The 23,095-nt window shown below is 46.9% G+C and overlaps 1 protein-coding gene and 1 long non-coding RNA gene across 2 annotated transcripts in view; one reads left to right on the forward strand and one right to left on the reverse strand.

Moving 5' to 3' along the window:
• The window catches only part of LOC129711912 (multiple epidermal growth factor-like domains protein 9), a 149,917-nt gene that overhangs the window by 78,139 nt on the left and 48,683 nt on the right, over positions 1–23,095 (forward strand). Inside the window, exon 3 of the mRNA XM_055659937.1 lies at positions 17,255–17,394. Coding sequence (XP_055515912.1) covers positions 17,255–17,394 — 140 coding nt within the window. The remainder of the gene's footprint in view (positions 1–17,254; positions 17,395–23,095) is intronic.
• Positions 838–5,111, reverse strand: LOC129711913 (uncharacterized). Its single transcript, XR_008725952.1, has 3 exons — positions 4,801–5,111; positions 1,558–1,634; positions 838–1,378 (listed from the first exon to the last, which is right to left on the reverse strand). It is a non-coding gene; the product is annotated as an uncharacterized LOC129711913 (long non-coding RNA).

A 23,095-nucleotide genomic window follows, 5' to 3' on the forward strand; every position in this document is an offset into this window, starting at 1 on the left:
CCTGCACCCAGCTCGGGCCGATAATGCGAGCTGCGAGCTGGGGGGGGGGAGTTCAGTCCAGGCCCAGGTTGACCATCATGACGCCGCTGGCTGGTCTGAAGGCTGTTCCCAACCAGTCTGTGCAACGTGAACCATTGCCGCAGAGGGAGGGGAGCCTCCTCCCGTTTCAGGGCCCGTTGCCGTGGGGAACGGTGAACCGCTGCAAGCACCATGGCATTGCAGCGCCCTTTATAAAACAGCCGGGACAACAAGGAACCGTGACCCCAAGAAAAGCAAGATCCCCCCTCCCCTCCCTCCCCCCCACACACACACACACACACAAAATAAAATTAATCACTCCAATCTCCTGGAAGTAATCTGAAGTCTTTCTCCACCTATTACTTTAATTAGTGTACAGAATGTTGATTGCTAATCACTGCAGTAATGAGGTTTTGTCCAGCAGTGCGGGATCTACTGAGGCATCGCTGGGCCCAGAGGAGCGGGTGTAAGATTAGACAGATCAGTGGCTGAAGTGCACCAGCTAATTTATTTAATTTGCGACACGTCAGCAACTTATCAGCATCTCTGTGGAACTTTGATAATCACCATTTAGTGGTTTGACCAGAGGGAGAGAGGTGGCGTAAACACAGGATGAATCTGCACGCTCACCTACCATCCCCGAGTTACGTATTTCCCCTTTATTCCTCCTCAGTTCCCTACACACCAATCCCCTTCCACCCACATCCCTCCCTCCAGCTTTACATTTCACAGTAGGAACGAGAAACTGCAGATGCTGGTTTACACAAAAGGACACAAAGTGCTGGAGTAATTCAGTGGGTCAGGCAGCATCTCTGGATAGGTGACGTTTCGGATCGAGACCCTTCTTCAGACTGAGCCCCAAACACTCTCCCAGATTTTCCCCCTTATTATCACAATCAGTCTGAAGAAGGGTCCTGACCCCAAATATCACCTATCCATGTTCTCCAGAGAGGCTTCCTGACCCATTGAGTTACTCCAGCACTTTGTGTCTTCCTTGACCCGGCATCTTCTGGTCCTTGTTATAATTCTTCACAGACACTGTTGTGAGTGCAACTCTTTTAACTCTACGTCCTTCATGAGCAGAACCTGTTTACTGGTTATTTACTGGTGCTCCAGGGATGCAGCACACCTCCAGCACTTGGTGTTGTGGGCAATTGGGCAAGCTTGCTTGGTGTAGGCAGTTGCATCTTCCGCTTTGTGTGTGTGTTGGACACAGCCTGCTTCATGTGTCTCGTTTGTGTCACCGTTTAGCAGAACCGTAAGCAGATTCACGGCTCAGTTAAGCTGCTTCCTGCTGCCGATCTTTCCACATTGGCTGGTCGTCCCTCGAGCGGCCCAGATAAATCAGCCTGGCTGGAATCTATCCACACGCAGAAAGGGAAATGTCAAATCCCCAAAACTCAGCAAGTCACGGAGACATTCAAGATGTACGCGAGCAGGCTACTGTGTTGTCTGTGGACAGCCCATGTATCTCCCAAGACACACACACACACACACACACATTCACAGATGTTTTAGGATTTATGTATAAGCACTTACTAGAAACAAGATTAAAATCCATTATTTCTGGAAACAGCCTTTCCCCGTCTGCCAAGAACTTCCAAACATTGATGTCACTGGAACAAGAACAAAATGCTGAGATTTGCCTGTGAGCAACCTCCCACAATGTGGGAGAGGTGAGAAGACAGAAGTATCCTTGAAATGACTCTGCCGTCATTAATGCAGCCACATACCACAGTGGAGGTGTAGAGAACACTGAGCTGACGCTGCCAGGGCAGCCCATAGACTCATACAGCATGGAAACAGGCCCTTCGGCCCAACTCTGTTCAGTTTTGTTTATTGTCACGTGTACCGAGGTACAGTGAAAAGCTCTTGTTGTGTGCTAACCAGTCAGGGGAAAGACAATACATGATTGCATTCGAGCCGTCCACAGTGTACAGATACAGGAAAAGGGAATAACGTTTAGTGGAAAGTAAAGCCAGTAAAGTCCGATCAAAGATAGTCCGAGCCAAAGACCACCTTCCCCCTCCCCTGAACACCAGCAAACATTCTACTTTCCTTCCAGTCTCAGCTTTTCCATGCAGACCCCAATGTCTTGTCGAGTTTTTACCTGTCATATGTAGCAACAACGGAACTATTAGATTCTTACTTGCTGCAACTTCACAGGCTTGTAAACACGAGAACACACACAGTTAATGCATAAAAATCAGAAAGGCAATAAATTAACAACTGCAATGCAAGTAACCAGAATAGTGCAAAACCAAAGCCCGTGCAGCACCCAAGGACACAGTCCATAGAAGATTGTAATGGCTGAGGGTTGTGCTGTGTGGTGTTCAAGGTGGTTCTGTGCAAGAGCAGCAAAGAATTTAGACTTTAGACTGTCCCCCCCTCCCATTCCAAATCCAACCTTTCTGTCCTGGGTCTCCTCCATGGCCAAAGCGAACACCACTGGAATTGGAGGAGCAGCACCTCATATTCCGCTTGGGCAGTCTGTACCCTAGCGGCATGAACATTGACTTCTCCAATTTCCTGTAGCCCTTGCTGTCTCCTCCCCTTCTCAGCTCTCCCTCAGCCCTCTGGCTCTTCCTCTTCCTTTCATCTTCCCGCCTCCCCCACCCTACATCTGTCTGAAGAAGGGTTTTGGCCCGAAACGTTGCCTATTTCCTTCGCTCCATAGATGCTGCTGCACCTGCTGAGTTTCTCCAGCATTTTTGTCTACCCTCGATTTTCCAGCATCTGCAGTTCCTTCTTAGACTTTAGACTTTACAGATACAGCGTGGAAACAGGCCGTTCGGCCCACCGAGTCAATGCCGACCAGCGATCACCCAATACACCAGTACTACTAGGGGCATCATTAATACCATCACTAATGCAGCTGTGTACCACTGTGGCAGTGTAGAGAGCACTGGGCTGACGGTGCGAGTACTGTACTACCTACACTAGTACTACGTACTAGGGGCAATTCACAATTTTACCGAAACCATTTAACCTACAAACCTGCTCGTTTTTGGATTGTTGGAGGGAACCGGAGCACCCGGAGAAAACCCACACGGTCACGGGGAGAACGTGCAAACTCCGGCCAGACAACACCAGTAGTCAGGATCGAACCGGGGTCTCTGGCGCTGTAAGGAGGCAACAACTCTACCACTGCACCAGGGTGGAGTGGGAAGCTGGAGGTGGAAGCTACAATTACTTTACCGGTTACCAGGTAGGTTACCCGGTACAACCAGACAACCAAAGACAGTCCATGGAAGATCGTAATTGCTGAGAGTAGTGTTACGTCATATTCAAGAGCTTCTTTGCTCGGTGCAAGAGAAACAAAGATGTTTCTGGTGCTCTGTACTCCATGGGAAATAACCTTCTTGTAAGTGTATGCTCACCACCACATCTGGAGCTCTGTCCTCCAGATGTGGAGGTGCTGAGAGGACCAAGGATAAATAACAAACAGAACATCCATCAGACATGAAGCTGGTTCTACTTAGAGTATTTCAAAACTCTTAGCCTGTCTACCTCTGCACTGGCTTTCTGCCAGTTCTAAAGGTGACTGCTTTCAACGCAGTTTGTCAACTCCAGAGCAAGCAAGTCGAGGAGTTCTTGGAAACTTTGGCTGCAAAATATTACACACTGTGCAATAGATTATACTTTACAGTTTAAAAACAAACTGGGTCAAGACATAAAGAAGACAAAGTCAGGAGGATTAATCAGAAGTAAAAATCGTTTATAGCCACATGTTCTGGTTTATTTCAACTGTAAACTGAACATCAGATCAGGATGGCACAGTGGCACAGCGGTAGAGTTCCAGGTTCGATCCTGACTATGGGTGTTGTTTGTACGGAGTTTGCATGTTCTCCCTGTGACTGCGTGGGTTTTCTCCGGGTGCTCCGGTTTCCTCTCACAAACAAGCAAAGACGAGCGGATTTGTAGATTAATTGGCCCTCTGTAATTTGCCCTAGGAGTGGATGAGAAAGTGGGATAACATTGGAACTAGTGTGAACGGGTGGAATAAAAATGAACTGCAGAGGCTGGTTTATACCAATGAAAGACACAAAATGCTCAGCAGGTCAGGCAGCGTCTCTAGTGAGAATAGGTAGGCAACGTATCAGGTCAGGACCCTTCTTCAGACTGAAGAAGAGTCTTGATCAGAAACGTCACCTGTTCATTTTGCTGCCTGATCCAGTGATTTGCTCCAGCATTTTGTGCCTATCTTCTGTGTGAACAGGTGACTGATGGTCGGTGTGAATGAACTCAGTGGGCTGAAGGGCCCGTTTCCAGGCGGTATCTCTAAAATGAACTATACACGGGGCCATCATGAACGCAGTCTCGGTGGCATTCCCTCTCGCTGCGGGAGGTCAAATAAAGAAGTGAAAAGTGGTGTGAGCATTCTTGAGCCGTTCCGAATTGTGGTTTAACAATATTGACAGTGTAAATCCATTGGAACTATAGTCGTACAGCATGGAAACAGGCCCTTCGGCCCAACTTGCTCACACTGACCAACATGTGCCATCCACTTTAGTCCCACCTGCATGCCCATATATCCCTCTAAATCTGTCGTATCCATGTGCCTGCCTAAATGTTATTGTTAACTACCTCCCCTGGCAGCCTGTTCCGTACACCCTCCAGCCTTTGTGTGGAAAAAGTTAGCCCTCAGGTTAGTAGTAATATCCTTCGGGTAATATCTTTTGCTCCTTACCTTCACTTCACCTATTTGATTAAAGTTGTGTTTAAAAATACTGCATGCATGCATGCACACAGCTGGGCTAGACAGGTAAAGTGTGTACGTACCTGGAACCTGCAGGTGGACGCCCACACCACCACACACCACCAGCTGGTTTCCCATCAGCTGCAGGAAGAATACAGGCAGGCCAGAATTAGACACAACCCAGACAGTAATCTGATGACTCCTGCACGCCTGCATTATTGAAACCCAATTTATGTTATGCACTTCAGTCGACGCTTTAGATATTGTGGATGTGAAACCACTTTTAAATGTGGTAATCTCGCTGTTGGGAGCACTCTCTGCTAATGGAAAACTACCTGCGAAAGTCCTGCTAGATTTTGCCAGATGCCTTAATGTGCGCCACTCGCGCCAGCCCTGCTCGAGTTTGTGGGTTGTTAGTCAAAGATCAAAGCCCCCCTACAAGGCAGCGCTGGGCGGGAGAACTCGGAGGGTGCGTGTATCCGAAGGGGAAAGTAGTGCGCGGAAGAACACCTGTTGTAAATTCTGTTTCCTGACAAATTCAAGTAGAAACACATTGTTCAAAAGGGACACAAAGTGCTGGAGCACCTCAGTAGTCCAGGCAGAATGTCTGGGGTACATGGGTAGGTGACGTTTCTGGATGGGGCCCTTGTTTCTACAACAAAAGAAACACATTGTACCCGTTAGCAACTATCAATGTCAGTCTCACACAGAAAAATTGATCGACAGGCACAGCATGGAAACAGGCCCTTCAGCCCACCGGGTCCATGCCGACCATCGATCATCCATTCATATTAGTTCTCTGTTATCCCACTTTCCTATCCGTTCCCTACACACTAGGGACAAACTTACAGAGGCCGATTAACTTGCAAACCGCACGTCTTTGGGATGTGGGAGGAAACCGGAGCACCCGGAGGAAACTCACGCGGTCACAGGGAGAGCATGCAAACTCCACACGGACAACACCTGAGGTCTCTGGTGCTGTGAGGCAGCAACCCTACCAGCTGTGCCACTGTGCCAGTCTGAAATCAGTTGTAGTTTTCCCTTGCGATGGTCAAGAGTATAAAATGTTCATATGTAGCGGCAACTGAACGATGAAATCCTTACTTGCTGCAGCGTTACAGGCCCATAAATGCAGCAACACGCAGATACATATATAATAATTGTAACATAATAAATTACTAGGTAACTGTAATTGTGCAAAATAATATGAAGTGTTCTCTTCACATCAAACTGCACTGATAAATAGAGCCCTCCATGACAGCCCTCCTGAGTTTGAATCACAAATAGTTGAAGTATGGTCCTGACCTGAAACCTCACCTATCCATGTCCTCCAGAGATGCTGCCTGACCTGCTGCGTTACTCCAGCACTTTGTGTTCTATTCAAGTAGAAGCTAATTTTCATGTAAATCGCAAGAGTAAAATGACCACATGCTGATTGCTTCTTGCAGTCTCCTCTCAGCATTGTGGGAGAGAGAATGTCATGTCCAGCTCAGGGCCTCGAATCCTGGCAACGTCCCCGTGAATCTTCCCACCACTCTTTCCAGCTTAATGGCATCAAGGGAGCATTCATCTGTTTAATCAGTGATTTTGTTATTCCATGCAGATTGAATGTTAAGCAGAAAGTTTTCACCTGCTGAACAGCTCGGAGGTTCCCCTCGAAGCTTACACATCATCTTGTGCTTGAAATATTGTCACCGCGTCTGACTCCTGGACTCTCTCTCCCCCCCCCCCACACCACCATCTGTATCCCTCTGACTACAGTCAGTTCAAGAAGGCCAGCTCACCCCCCCCCCCCCCCCACCTTTTGAAAGGATGTTTCAACTTTAAGTTAGCGGGCAGCACAGTGGCACAGCGGCAGGGCTGCCTCCTCACAGCGCCAGAGACCCAGGGTCAATCCTGACCTCGGGGTGCAGTCTGCATGGAGTTTGTCCATTCCCCCTACGAGTCTGAAGAAGGGTCTCGACCCGAAACGTCACCCATTTCTTCTCTCCAGTCTGTCCTGCTAAGTAGCTCCAGATTTTTGTGTCTCCCTTTGATCACATTGGTTTCCTCCGGGTGCTCCCGTTTCCCCCCCACCCTCCAAAGAAGTACAGATTTGTAAGTTAATTGTCTTCTGTAAATTGCCCCTCAGGATGTAGGATGCACAAAGTGGGATAACATAGAACTAGTGATCGATGGTCGGCGTGGATTCGGTGGGACGAAGGGCATGTATCCACCCTGTATCTCTAGACTCTAAATAAATGCCAGTCGCAGGCAGATGGGACGTGTCGATGGGACATGTTGGCTGGTGTGGGCAAGTTGGGCCGAAGGGTCTGTTTCCGCGTTGTAAGATTCTATGCCTCTCTAAATGTTGGCCATGCACCGAGATCCCATGTTTCAATGAAAGAAACATCTGGATCTAGTCCAGTCTAACACAGAACTGTAGCCAGCACGCAGTGGGGAGAGAGAGAGGGAAAGAGAGAGAGAGAGAGAGAGAGAGACGGGTGATTAGCTGTGGATCTTCTATGTTGCATGCTGCTCAATGGGAGTTCCAGTAACTGAAGTCAGTTCACAAGAAAGTAAGATGAAAATAACGATTTATCTTCTGGAAATGCAAATGGGATCTTCAAAAGCTAAAGCAGTGACCAAGGAACACAGGTTTACGGTGAAGGGGAAAAGATTTAATAGGAATCTGAGGGGTAACTTTTTCACAAAAATGGTGGTGGGTGTGTGGAGCGAGCTGTCAGAGGAGGTAGTTGAGGCTGGGGCTATCCTAACGTTTAAGAAAAAGTTAGACAGGTACATGGATAGGACAGGTTTGGAGGGATATGGGCCAAATGCGGGCATTTGGCCCATATCCCTCCAAACCTGTCCTATCCATGTACTAGTGGGACGAGTGTAGCATGACCCTGGGACTAGTGTAGCAGGGACATGTTGGCTGGTGTGGGCCGAAGGGCCTGTTTCCAGGCTGTATGACTCTGGGTGCAGGCTCCTGTGCAACGTCTAACCTTGGATTGCAAGGACGGCATGTGAGTGCGGCACTCTAATCTCAGAGCTCGGCCCAGCAACTCCTGACCTTGGGAATCTTCCACTTGAACAATAACCACAACCTCGCCTCTCACCTTGCACCAGATTAGTGGGGAGCCTGTTGGCATGGAAACAAACCTGCTTTTATTGCCAGCACTTCCAAGATTAGACGAGGAACACTTTAATCCTGGGTTTGATCCCTATTGTGTTTTTCCGCTTGCCCTCCACATCATGTGATCATCAACCACCGCCCAAGTGAATCTTATTGAACACAGAACTGTACAGCACAGGAAGAGGCCCTTCGGCCCACAATGTCTGTGCCGAACACGATGCCTCGAATTTAGATGATTGAGGGGGGATCTTATAGAAACTTACAAAATTCTTAAGGGGTTGGACAGGCTAGATGCAGGAAGATTGTTCCCGATGTTGGGGAAGTCCAGAACAAGGGGTCACATTAAGGATAAGGGGGAAATCTTCTAGGACCGAGATGAGGAAAACATTTTTCACACAGAGAGTGGGGAATCTGTGGAATTCTCTGCCACAGAAGGTAGCTGAGGCCAGTTCATTGGCTATATTTAAGAGGGAGTTAGATGTGGCCCTTGTGGCTAAAGGGATCAGGGGGTATGGAGAGAAGGCAGGTACAGGATACTGAGTTGGATGATCAGCCATGATCATATTGAATGGCGGTGAAGGGCCGAATGGCCTACTACTGCACCTATTTTCCGTGTTTCTATGATAAACTGATCTCCTCTGCCTGCACATGACCCATACCCCTCTCTCTGTAAAGAAACTTGCCCCATAAATCTTCTTTAAACTTTTCCCCTATCTATATTTCTCTCCAAATGTCCTTTGAAAGCCGTAATTGTTTCTGTAGCTTCCACTGACAGCTCATTCCAGATCCGAACTACCCTCTGAGTGAAAGAGTTTCCCCCGAGCTCCCTGTTCAACCTCTCCTCTCTCACCTCAAGCCTATGCCCTCTATCCTGGGGATAAAGACTGTGAGCGTTCACTTCATCTGTGCTTCCTCGTGATCTTGTACACCTCAATACACGGCACAATGGTGCAGCGGTAGAGTTGCTGCCTTATAGCGCCAGAGACCCGGGTTCGATCCTGACCTCGGGTGCAGACTGTACCGAGTTTGTACATTCCACCTGTGAACGTGTGTGTTTTCCCCGGGCCTCTACTCACACTCCAAAGAGGTGCGGGTTTGTAGGTTAATTGTCTTCAGTAAAGACTGTAAATTGTCCCTAGCGTGTGTGATAGTGCTGGTGTACGGGGTGATCGCTGGTCGGCACGGACTCGGTGGGCCGAAGGGCCTGTTTCCGCGCGGTATCTCTAAACAAAACTCTTACAGCCTGGGTGGAAAGACGCATTTATTAATAATGTATTGTGTCCCTATTGCCAGACAACATGACAGACAGAGAATGGCATAGATAGGGAATGTATCCGTGCACATACACCAGTGCGGTTCCACCTGGGACTGAGCTATGCATTGAGGGCTTCTGCTCTTACTGTTGTCATAGCAATGCTCGAAGTAGGCAGCTCGTGAATAAATTAAGTCTTTTGTAGAATTAAGAGCATATTTATCAGCCCTGACAAATCGTTGCCAGACAGTGGACTTCAATGGGGCATTCTGAAGGATATGTTCGATGATTAGCAAACAGACAAAGATTTAATATTGGTCTTTAAGGAAACAATCTCGGCCTCAGCTCTGCATTTACAGCAGCTCCAGAACTCAAGCAGCGGAACACAACCGCTGATGCGGAAGTGACCTTGACCTCAGGGTTCAGTTTGAGTTTGCAGTTCTTTTTCTCTTTTTTTATAGAGGAAACTTAGCTTGGTTTAGTTTAGTTCAGTTTGTTGCCACGTTTACCGAGGTACAGTGAAAAGCTTTTTTGTTGCATGCTACCCAATCAGCAGAAACACTAAACATGATTACAATGTAGAGTTTAGATCAGACTCTAGACTTACAGCGCAGAAACAGGAACTTTGGCTCGCCGAGTCCGCACCCACCAGCGATCCCTGTACACAGTCACTAATCTATACACTAGGGACAATACAGCGCAGAAATAGGCTCTTCGGCCCACCGAGTCCTCGCTGACCAGCGATCACCCTGTATACTGGCTCTATCCTACAGGCTAAGGGCAATGTACCTCTACCACTTTGGAGGGTGGGAGGAAATGGGAGCACCCGGGGAAAACCTACAAGGTCAAGGGTAGAACGTATAAACTTCATACGGACAGCACCCGTAGTCAGGATCAAACCCTCTGCCGCTGCAACTTTACCACTGCACCATTGTGCCGCTCTCATTGACGTTATTTTTAAGTGTGTATTAGGGGGCAGTTATGGCTGTCAGTGGAGTGTCATGCCCCTCGTGTCAAATGTGGGAAACCACGGAACGGTCATATGTTCCTGACGACCGTGTCTGCTGGAAGTGTGTGAGAGGGGCAAGATTTAATAGGACTCTGAGGAGTAACGTTTTCACTCAGGGAGTGGTGGGTATGTGGAACACGCTGCCAGAGGAGGTAGTTGAGGCAGATATTATAACAACATTGAAAGACACTTGTGTAGGAAGGAACTGGAGATGCTGGTTTACACCAAAGATTGACAGAAAATGCTGGAGCATCTCTGGAAAAAAGGAATAAGCGATGTTTTGAGTCACTTTCTTCAGACTCTTGGAGAGTTGCATGATTAGGAAAGGGGATATGGAATATTTCCGTGCTCTACGACTCTGTGACAAAGCATCTTGTCAGAATTCTTGAGATATTGATTCAAGTGGTTTGGCACAAATTTGTTGGGGGAAGAAAACTGAAACTTCAATCTTTTTATTTGTAGGATATCCATTCGCCCCTCACCTCCACCCCTTAGAGCCTGTCGCTTCTTCCCTGGTCAGGTGTTTGAGCAACCCCAGCCTCATTCACCAGGCTGAACTCATCCTCATTTTGACCTCTTCTCCGTCAACTCCTAAGGGCCTGAACCACTTGGGCGTCATTTGCGCGTCATTTACGTGTCACGACGCAAGCATGGAGCGTGGTGACGTAGGCAGTGACGCGTGGTAGCTTGCGGAGCCCCAGGATTTTGGGATGTACAAAATCTTTGCGCGCCATCTGCGTGATGCGCAAATGACGTCCAAGTGGGACAGGCCCTTTACTCGGAGGCAGGCACAATTATAATTTAAAGACATGCAGATGGTTAGGAAAGGTTTTGAGCAACATGGGCAAAATGTAGGCAAAGGGGACTAGCACAGGTAGACAACCTGGTCGGCATGGAGAGGTTGTGCTGCATGGACCTAATCTACGACTATGAAAATCAAACCTAATTCATAAAACTCTAAAGGCAAACTTCAGTCTTTGTTCTATGATGCTGACCGAGAGACCTCCTGTTTGTGGCTTGCCGGTACATTTCCACCTTGCAGTGAGTACGTTTTGCCCAGGGAGCTTGCCTCCGGTTTCATAGAAGTTCCAGCCTGCAATCTGCGTGGTGCTTCACCTGCTTACTAATGCAGAACAGACGATTCGGAACCAAGGAGGATTGGCTGCTAATGATAACCAGAGCTTCGAATAAAGGATGAAACACTCGAGGCTGCAAATTCAACTACTGTATGTTAAACAGCTGACGTTGAGTTTCTCGAGAGCAAAACCCAATTTCTGTGTTGGGATGCAGGCAATGAATGCTATGTCTGCTTGCACTGGGTGCTGTGAGGAAATCTGCACAATAACACTACAGCGGGTTGCACGGAAGCACAGCAATAGAGTTGCTGCCTTACAGCGCCAGAGACCCGGGTTCGATCATGACTACAGGTTCTGTCTGTGTGGAGTTTGCATGTTCTACCTGTAACTCTGTGGCTTTTCTCTTCTCCGTCTTGCAGGTTTGTAGGTTAATTGGCTTTGTGTAAATTGTCACTAGTGTGTAGGATAGAACTAGTGTATAGGATAGAACAAACTATCTGTGTTGGTCCTGTTTGTCGACATTTGGCATAATTTTCCTTAATGACGCTGTGAGTCTGTTCAAACCAACAACTCCGTATCAATTTAAGATAAGCAACACCCTAGAGCAAGATGGTGAAACGCATTAGTGAATGCCTTGTGGTTATTCTAAACTTTGTACACACCAAGGCTTGGCACAAGGTCACGGGATCTGCTTCCGTGAGCCCTTCTGCTGGTGGGCCTGCAGAATATAGCATTTGATTTATTGAATTGGTGGCCTTTAAACAGCAGCAGTTGTCAGCTAGATGTTGCAGGTACCAATAGTAGCCCAGTGCTTTAGTTCTAATCGTAACTTTCAGCAATCTCACAAGCACAAAGCCATTCATAAAAACCTCAAGGACTCTTCAGCTGAGGGTTGTTGACTTTGAAGTTTACAGTGTGTGAGTCTCACATGGTCCCTGCCATTTTATCTCCAGACATTTCACTTTGGGTTATGATATGGATTTTAGCTGCACAAATAGTCCATGGATGCCCATGTTAAAATTCATCAGATAGACGGAAAATGCTGGAGTAAAAGCCCTGTCCCACTGTACGAGTTCATTCAAGACTTCTCCCCGAGTTTGCCCTGATTTGAACTCGGAGATTTACGGTAATGGCCGCTAGTAAGCACTCGTGGCTCTTGTGGACATTTTTCAACACGTCGAAAAATCTTCATGAGTCTTTCCGAGCTTACCTGCCGTTAGCGAGTCTTCCCGAGTACTTGCCGTTAGCGGTACATGCCGCTAAGAGACGTCCCCGAGCTCCGGCGTACCCGCTACGTTCATTCTACGTGCTTACCACGCGTTTGATTTTTTTTTTAACTCGGGAGAGCTCTTGAATGAACTCGTACAGTGGGACAGGGCCATAACTCAGCAGGTCAGGCAGCATCTCTGTAGAGAAAGGAATGGGTGACGTTACAGGTCGAGACCCTTCTTCAGACTGACAGTGGATCTGAAGAAGGGTCTTGACCCGAAACATTACCCATTCGTTCTCTCCAGAGATGCTGCCTGTCCCGCTGAGTTACTCCAGCATTTTTTTGTCTATCTTTAATTTAAACCAGCATCTGCAGTTCTTTCCTACTTAAAATTCACCAGAACTACTTAAAAAGCCCTTCACAAGTTATTAACTTTTAACAACATAGACACAAAGAACTGCAGTTGCTGTTTTATACCAAAGATGGAGTAACTCAGCGCGCCAGACAGTGTCTCTGGAGAAAAATGATGGGTAATGTTTCTGGTCAGGCTCTTCATATTCTTCAGAAAACTAACAATTACTGGTGCTAATAAAAAAGGAACTACAGATGCTGTTTTATACCAAAGAGAGACATAAAATGCTGGAGTAACTCAGCAGGTCAGACAGCATCTCTGGAGAAAAAGGAATAGGTGGGTGATATTTCGGATCGGGACCCTTCTTTCAGTCCGAAACGTCACCGATCCTTTTTCTCCAGAGATGCTGCATGACCCGCTGAGTTACTCAAGCACTTTGTGTCTATCTTTATTAACTTTTAAATTGTGTTGGAACTTCTGGGAGTCCTTAGATTTTGTAATGTGGAGGCGTTGTGGTATTGTGGTCTTAAGTGCCACTGTGGAAACAGATAGCAAGGCGTATTTACAACGTGGCTATGGATACAACCAAAGAATTATTATTCCAACCCAGAACTAATGGCACTCTGGAGGATGGTGCAATACCATTAGCGCTGCTCTTAATACCATGTTTCCTCACTATGGCATGAGTTATTGCCGAAAGCAGTTGAACCAAGAAACTAATTTAATCTTGGAAGTAGCTGTTTATGAGTGAAAAGAAGTACATTGGTCTTTGGAGAAATTCAATGCCAAACTTCCAAATGGAGCAGTAAATCAGCCCTCGGAGCCTATTAGCCACAGGAGCTCCTGAGCGATTTTCTAAAGAACTGCTCAGAGATTTTCCCATCCATTGTCTCAGATACAGTGAAGGTATCAGTCATTGAATCTACAGTGGGAATCTTTGGGGAAAGTTGTGTGCAGTTTCTAAACACTTTGAATAAGCTTTGCATTCTCTTTATTGATGTCCTGAGTCAAGAGTATTTAACTATCGCCAAAGGCAGCAAAGTGCTGGAGTAACTCAGCTGGTCAGGCAGCAAAGTGCTGGAGTAACTCAGCTGGTCAGGCAGCAAAGTGCCGGACTAACTCAGCTGGTCAGGCAGCATCTCTGGAAAAACGGGCTCGATGACGTTTCGAATCGGGACCTTCTTTCAGATTGTTATGGGGGGGGGGGGGGGGGGGGGGGGGGGGGGGAGGGGGGGGATGGGGGAAGAAAGCTGGGAGACACAAGAGAGGCAGGACAAAGCACGGTGGGTGATGTGTGGACACAGGTGAGGGGATTATGATAGGTAGACAAAATTGCTGGAGAAACTCAGCAGGTGAGGCAGCATCTTTCGAGTGAAGATGGATGCTGCCTCACCCGCTGAGTTTCTCCAGCAATTTTGTCTACCTTCGATTTTCCAGCATCTGCAGCTCCTTCTGAAACAGGGGATTATGATAGATAGATAGATATAGATATGCCATTTATTGTCACTATACATGTACAATGAAATTAAAAGCTGCTCGTACTCAGTGCATACATATAATTTAGTACAAAAAAACAAGAAACCGAAAACAAAAACAAAAGGGAGAAGGGGGGGGGGGGGGGGGGTAGGTGCACAATTCTGCAGCGCTATATACATATCTATAAAGGCAAAATGGTGAAGGAGATGTTTAAAGATTATATTAAATATTAAAAATGTTTTTTTTTTTAATGTTAAAAATTACAGTTACAATACACATTACAGTTCCAAATTTCATTACGTGGATATAATAGATGGAAGTCCGGGTGTTGGGCTGTATGATAGGTGGATTGTTGGAACGAAGGCCAGAAATTAAAACTGTAGGTGTGAGACAAAAGGATTGGAGAGTTACAAATTGTGAAGCCAGAGGAAGGAATGAGGGTGGAGGGGGTGAAGAAGAAAATAAACAAGTGCGAGTCCAGCTGAGGTACAGGGGTTGAGGGGGAGAAAGAAAGGGTGCAGGGGAGATGGGATTCTGTATTTAATTGTCATCTGCATTATGAACAGAACACTGACATTCTGAACATGTAGTAACAACTCGAGAGATGCAAAGCAAACATTTTCAGGGAATGTTTGGTGAACTAGTAAACGATTTCCCTGTGATGCGTGAAGCATGAATATTTATAACCTTTGAAAACCACATCTGGTAGTTCCAAAGTCTTATGAATAGATCTAAATTCTGGTTGTGTGTTATTCATTGATGCTGTTGGTAGAATTTGCAAACCCTGTGTTAGCGACAGATGACAAGACATTGATGACACCACAAAGTGCTCTCGGGACAAGAGTCTAGTGTGTATAATTGTCATATGTACCGGCAATGGAATAATGAAATTGTTACTTGTAGCACTTGATAGACCTATTAATGCCAGAACACAACAAATAAATATACAATAATGAATAATACAATAAATTAATAGCTGGAATGCTAGAGGACAAGGGGTCACAGTTTAATCCAGAACAAGGGGTCACAGTTTAATCCAGAACAAGGGGTCACATTTTAAGGAAAGGGGGAATCTTTTAGGACCGAGATGAGAAAAACATTTTTCACACAGAGAGTGGTGAATCTGTGGAATTCTCTGCCACAGAAGGTAGTTGAGGCCAGTTCATTGGCTATATTTATTTAAGAGGGAGTTAGATGTGGCCCTTGTGGCTAAAGGGATCAGGGGGTATGGAGAGAAGGCAGGTACAGGATACTGAGTTGGATGATCAGCCATGATCATATTGAATGGCGGTGCAGGCTCGAAGGGCCGAATGGCCTACTCCTGCACCTATTTTCTATGTTTCTATGGGACCATAATAGTGCAAAACTGAGATCAATAGTGTAACCAAAGACACAGTCTAACAAAGGTTGCTGAAGTTGGTGTTGTGTAGTTTTCGAGAGCCTGATCGTTGCTTGGATGAAGCTGTTCTTGACCTGGTTGAGCAAATGTTTGCGATTGTCTCGTTAGCATTTGGTTTAGGTTTATCATTGTCATGTGTACCAAGGTACACTGAAAAGCTTTGTCCTGCACAGTCATCCAGACAGATCAGATAACACTATGCATACTGTAAATACAATCAAGTCAAACTCAAGTACAATAGCGAGACCTCACAGGGAAGATACAGTGCAGAGTGTAGTTCTCAGCATTGAAGTGCATCAGTTCCAATTTTAGAACATATTCAACATTGCACTTTACCAAACTTTATAGAGGAACCTTTAAGTAAGTGCTGAGTCCTTTTCATTGCATCTCTCCTGTGTTCAGAGGACAGAACAGGTGACATGTTTTTTAATGCTCTGGAGGTTGAAGGGAGACCTGATAGAAGGATATCATAATTGTGAGAGGCATAGATAGGGTAGACAGTCAGAACCTTTTCCCCAGGGTGGAAATGTCACATAATTGTGTACATAACTTTATCGTGAGAAGGATAAATTTTAAAGGAGATGTGCAGGGCAAGTTGTATACACAGGGTGATCAAAGTGCCTGGGGTGATGGTGGAAGCAAATGCAATTGTGACATTTAAGAAACTTTGGAAAGGCACATGGATATGCAGGGAATGGAGGGACATGAATTATGTGTAGGTAGATAAGAGTTGGCATCATGTTCGGTACAGACATTGTGGGCCGAAGGGCCTGTTCTCCTGTGGTACTGTTCTATGTTCTATGTTCTGAAAGTGCGGTATCCAAGGATTAGGGAACTATTCTTAAATTGTACACTAACATCATTTCCTTGAAATTTAGTTTACTAAGTGAGCCAACAGAGTTCCCGAAACAAGTGTGTGAGCACTCAACAACTGTACAGACATAATGATAAAGCCGTGTGTGTAGCTGGATACAATTGGCATTGAATCAAATGGAGAACATTTTGAGCTCTGCACACCATTGAAATGACTTTTTACGATGAACTTAAATTTCTGCAAAGACCCACCTATCTTATCTATCGTTATTAAGGAAGAAGGGTCTGAAGAAGGGCCCTGACATGAAATGTCATCTATCCGTGCTCTCCAGGGATGCTGCCTGATCCGCTGAGTTACTCCAGCACTTTGTGTCTCTTTTTGTAAAACAGCATCTGCAGTTCCTAGTTCAGTCTCGATTTTCAAAGATACAGCATGGGAGCAGGCCATTCAGCCCACTAAGCCCACATTGACCATTGACCGCCCCTTCGCACTAGTTCTGTGGTTTCTCATCCACTCCCGACACAATTACAACGCAATTTACAGGCTAATTAAAGCTGCAAACCCGCACGTCTTTGGGGAGGAAACCCACGCAGTCCCGAGGAGAACGTGCAAACTCCACGCAGACAGCACCCGAGGTTATGATCGAACCCGGGTCTCTGGTGCTGTGAGGCAGTGGCTGTACCAGCTGTGCCACTGCGCCGCCCTTAAAGGGATTAAAAGTAGTTCCTTATGTCTCGGGTCAATATTACGGAGTGAGACCCTTGGTGCTGTGTGGTGGGGCAGAATCTCCATGCTCTGACATGTTTTTGCATGTGTTTTTTTTATCTACAGCACTGGAAGATGCAGCTGCAAACCAGGGGTGACCGGCCTCAAATGTAGCAGTTGTCAGGTCCTGCATTATGAGCTCAGTGAAACTGGATGCCGTCCCTGCCAGTGTAACGGCCTGGCCCTGGCCTGCGACCAACAGACAGGTAAGATCTTGATTAGAACGGGCAGCAAGGGTTATGGGGAGAAGGCAAGAGCAAGGCAAGGCAAGATTGGGTGGCAGAGATCAGCCACGATTGAATGGCGGAGTAGATTCGAATGGCCGAGTTCTACTCCTATAACTCTGTGAACATGTGCCTGAGTCTTCCACGGGTAACACCATGCCAATCGCCATGGGCACAGATTGCCATCAAGTCAACATAATCAAGGACCATGGACGTCCGGATCACTCCCTCTTCTCCCCTCTCCCGTCAACAACAAGGTACAAAAGTGCAAAGATAGATACGAAATGATGGAGTAACTCAGCGGGACTGGCCATCAGCTCTGAATGGAAGGAATGGGTGACGTCAAGAAGTAGGGTCTCGACCAGAAACATCACCCATTCCTTCTCTCCAGAGATGCTGCCTGCCACGCTGAGTTACTACAGCATTTTGTGTCTGTCATCGGTGTAAACTAGCATCTGCAGTTCCTTCCTACAGTACATGCCACCAGATTCAGTAACAGCTTCTTTCTCGCTGTTATCAGACTATTGAACGGACCTCCGAAAAGCTACGGGTGTAGTCTCGATCTTCCAACCTACCTCTTTGTGGACCTCACACTTTTTACTGTAACTAACGTGTAACTTACAGTGCTGTGACACGGTATTCTACACTCCCTGTCGCACATGTGTATGGCTTGACTGTACTCATGTATAGTATGATTCGACGTCACCCATACGTGTTGTCCGGAGATGCTGCCCGACCCGCTGAGTTACCCCAGCACTTTGTGTCTTTTTCTGTGTAAACAGACATTGTCCTACAGTTCACCGGCTTCAGAGCAGAGAAAGTCTGTGCAATGTTCTCTGTCAGTTCTTGATTACAAACCAGAGCATAAAAATATCGATGTCAATCCCCTTCCAAGTCATTGTAATTCCAGTAACATCACTGGTATGTCGTATGTGGAAATCTTGTCAGTTACCAGGGAGAGAAGTTCAACTGACGAGATAATGAGGGACTGGAGTACATTGGCCAAGTACATTGTTTACAGAGCAGAGACTCTCCAATTTAAGTCTCCTTTTCGACAAGAGCCTATATTTGTCTTGCAGGGTTGCGATGGGTGATGCAAAGTTTGCTCAGAGACATGTTTTTTGCATTGTGGAGCTTTGTCAGAAGAATGTTAATTGAAAAAGTGGAGGGTATGAATCTCAAAGATGTATTTAAATATTAGGCCTTCTCCACAAACCAGGCTGCCAAAAGCCAGTCTAACTGCCAGAGTGGATGCTGGTGACTTTACCTGCCTCTGCCAAAGCCACCAGGCTTTGGGATCTCGGATCGAGCTGCCTTCGTGGTGTGAAACAAAACACTCTGTGATCATCTGAGAGAACAACAGAGCAGGGAGGAACTGCAGATGCTGGTTTACACCAAAGATAGACACAAAATGCTGGAGTAATTCAGTGGGTCAGGCAGCATCTCTGGAGAGAAGGAATGGGTGACATTTCGGGTCGAGACTCTAATTTAGCCTTGGGAAATGGCATTGGCTGAATCATTGACTGGAGAAGAAGTTAACTTGACACCCACCCTAGTGAGTGGTGAACTCAAGCCTCAGTCAGGAACATCAGGGCAAGATTGGTGGAGGTACAGAAGCTTGAAAGTGCCCACTACCAGACTCAGGAACAGCTTCCTCCCCCCTGTTATCAGGCTTCTGCTGCGCTACAATGCTAAGAACTATATTCTGCACTCTGTATCTTCCCATTTGCTCTATCGATTGTGCTTTAGTTTGACTTGATTGTATTTACGTATAATATTAGCTCTGAAGAAGGGACTTGACCCGAAACGTTGCCTATTCTGTCTCTCCAGAGATGCTGCCTGTCCCGCTCCAGCATTTTGTGTCTACCTTCGATGTAAACCAGCATCTGCAGTTCCTTCCTACACATGTTATCTAGTCTGTTTGGTTAGCATGCAAAACAAAGATTGTTACTATAGCTCAGTACATGCGACAATAATAAATCTAAACTTGAACAGTCCTTCCATGAGCAAGGGTACTGTCTGATTCATCTCTCCCTTATTGTGGACACTGGATTTTGTAACTGATAAACTACAATACAGAGAACTATTTGTTTAAGAAAGAACTGCAGATGCTGGAAAAATTGAAGGTAGACAAAAATGCTGGAGAAACTCAGCGGGTGAGGCAGCATCTATGGAGAGAAGGAATAGGCGACGTTTCAGGTCAAGACCCTTCTTTAGACTGATGTCGGGGGGGTGGGGGGGGGGGGGGCGGCAAAAAGAAAGGAAGAAGCCGAGACAGTAGGCTTGTGGGAGAGCTGGGAAGGGGAGAGGAAGGAGGGAAAAGCAAGGACTACCTGAAATTGGAGAAGTCAATGTTCATACCACTGGGGTGTAAACTACCCAAGCGAAATATGAAAGGTAGACAAAAATGCTGGAGAATCTCAGTGGGTGAGACAGCATCTATGGAGCGAAGATGCTGCCTCACCCGCTGAGCTTCTTCAGCATTTTTGTCTACCTTCGATTTTTCCCAGCATCTGCAGTTCCTTCTTAAACAAGCAAAATATGAGGTGCTGTTCCTCCAATTTGCACTGGGCCTCACTCTGCCAATGGTGGAGGCCCAGGACAGAAAGGTCAGATTTTGGAATGGGAGGGGGAGTTGAAGTGCTGAGCCACTGCGAGATCAGGTTGGTTATTGTGAACTGAGCGGAGGTGTTGGGCGAAGCGATCGCCAAGCCTGCGCTTGGTCTCACCGATGTAGAGAAGTTGACACCTTGAACAGCGGATGCAGCAGATGAGGTTGGTTGGAGGAGGTGCAGGTGAACCTCTGCCTCATTACAGGGAACTCTATTCTGCACTGTGTATCTCCCCATTTGCTCTATCTATTGTACTTGAGTTTGACATGGCATTTATGCATCGTGTTATATGATCTGTTTAAGAGGAAACTGCAGATGCTGGAGAATCGAAGGTTACACAAAAAAAGCTGGAGAAACTCAGCGGGTGCAGCAGCATCTATGGAGCGAAGGAAATAGGCAACGTTTCGGGCCGAAACCCAAGGGTTTCGGCCCGAAACGTTGCCTATTTCCTTCGCTCCATAGATGCTGCTGCACCCGCTGTGTTATATGATCTCTTTGGTTAGCATGCAAAACAGAGCTTTTCACTGTACCTCAGTACATGTGACAATAATTTACATGAATCTGAGCAAGACTGTGATCAATGTTACAAGCAAACTGAGAAGCTTAGCTCAGGGAGGACTGGATACAAAGCTGTTGGTTTTCTGCCTTATACTGCCCCCAGTCCCCCAGATAACCAAGTGTGGTAAACTAAGTGATGTGCCTGCAGAAGTGGGGTTTGCTACAGTTTGCAGCATCAACACAGACCGGACACACGTGGAGGGTCATGGGGCAGGTGTCCACGCTATAGGAGCAGTACATATAGAACATAGTTCAGTACAGCACAGGAACAGGCCCTTCGGCCCACAATGTCCATGCCAAACACGATGCCAAGTCAAGCAGAGCTCACCTGCCCGTACATGATCCATTTCCCCCGATCCCTGCACTTTCATTTGCTCACTACTATTGTATCTGCCTCCGCCACCACCCCTGCTTCAGGTCCCCAATACCAGAGTTACAGCGCCAGAGACCCGGGTTCGATCCCGACTATGGGTGCTGTCTGTACGAAGTTTGTACATTCTCCCTGTGGCCGTGTGGATTTTCTCCGGGTGCTACAGTTTCTTCCCAAACTCCAGAGACATGCAGGTTTGTTGGTTAATTGGCTTTGGTAAAATTGTAAATTGCCCCTAGTGTGTAGGATAGTGTCAGTGTACGGGGTGATCGCTGGTCAGCAGGGGCTTGGTGGACCGAAGGGTCTGTTTCCAGGCTGTATCTCTGAACTAAACTCAATTAAAATGGAATATTGAAAGAATAAGGCTGAGGGTCCTCCACCTAAGTTATCAGACTGGCTTACAGCACGACAGGCAGATGCTCACACTCACAGTGAATGTCTAATGTCAGAGCTAACTGCACTGGAACAGGCTGAAGTCATGAGATTAGTAATACACACAGTGGCTCAGCTCTCAGCTTGGGGCAGGGTATGTTGTGTTGAAGGTGCCATTGCTGCTGTACATAAACACCCAGTCCTGGGGTAAGCAAGTCTTGTCTAAGCAACAGTCCAATTTACATTTTTAAATCCTTCTCCGTCAACACCCCATTCTAACTCCACCGTAACCTGACCAGTTAATATATCACTCAACTTAAAAAAGCCAATGATCTCCCAGGAGCGGCTGGAAGTCACGTGAAGTTCACTGCATTTGGCAACCGTTCTGCTGGAGTTTAGAAGAGAGATTCTTACCAAATGGTGCACTCGGAGCAGTTTCAGCATTGACCGAGATACGTGCAGGGAACATAACCTGGCAGGCTTGCCAGAACTGGAGGGAGAGGTTGAGCAGGCAAGGACTCTACTCCTTGGAGTGCAGGAGGATGAGGGGTGATCATGTAGATGGGTACAAGATCATGAGAGGCATAGATTGGATAAATGCACAGTCTTTTACCCAGAGTAAGAGAATCGAGAAACGGAGGACAAAGGTTTAAGGTGAAAGATTTAATGAGGACGTGAAGGGTAACCTTCTTACACAAAGGGTGGTGGGTGTACGGAACGAGCTGCCAGAGGAGGTCATTGAGGCAGGTGCTATCTCAACGTTGAAGGTACATGGATAGGATATGTTTAGAGGGTTTTGGGTCAAGCGCAGCCAGATGGGACTAGTGTAGATGCGGCATATTGTTCAATGGGAGCAAGTTGGGCCAAAGGGCCTATTTCCATGCTGTATGAGTCTATAACTCTACATCTAAGCATCGTTGTAATGCAGACTTCCAGAATGACTGTTTACAGGATCAACAATGCAACCAAAGTAAGGAGGGGGGAGGGGAAGGGAGGGGAGGGGGGGGGGAGGGGTGGGGTGGGGAGGTGGGGTGGGGAGGTGGGGAAGGGATGAGGGGAGGGCAGGGAAGGGGGGTAGGGTTGGGAGGGAAGTGGTGGGGGGCGGAGGAGGGGTGGGGAGGAGGGGGGGTGGGGAGGGGAGTAGGGGTGGGGGGTGGGGAGGAGGGGATGTGAGGAAGGGAGGGGATGGGATGAAAGGAGGGCAGAGGAGTGGTTGGGAGGGGATGAGGGGTTGGCAGGGGAGGGAGGGGGGCAGGGAGGGGAGGGGGAGGAGGGGTGAGGAGGATGTCAGCAGCTCAAGTACGTGCGGAGGAGGGAATTAGAGCTCCATTGCCTGAATTTGTCGACTGTCACTCAGTGTTACAAACACCAGATTTTAAAATAAATGGCTCAGAAATGTTTTTAAAGCATTAAAAATGTATGAAGGCAGCAGAATCAAGATCAGTGTCCCTGCCTCTTCACTGTTTGTCTCTCAAGTTTAGTGGCAACTCCAGTCAGCTTTTTCCAAGAAATTAAATCTCAAAAGCCAGGAATCACACAGGAGAACTTGAGGGTTCCTGGATTCAGAATTGACGGGAACAATTCATTTCCACGTGATATTTTTCCGAGAACGTTGTAATGCGGCGGACACACGTTTTAATACTTTTTAGCCTCAACGATCACGCATGGAGTTAAGGGCCTGACCCACTTTCACGACCTAATTCACCACCTTTTTTACCTGTGGACATTTTTCATCAGGCTAGAAAAACGTCACGACCTACTTGATGCCACG

Source organism: Leucoraja erinacea, chromosome 31, assembly GCF_028641065.1.
Source record: "Leucoraja erinacea ecotype New England chromosome 31, Leri_hhj_1, whole genome shotgun sequence".
Taxonomy (NCBI): Eukaryota; Metazoa; Chordata; class Chondrichthyes; order Rajiformes; family Rajidae; genus Leucoraja; species Leucoraja erinaceus.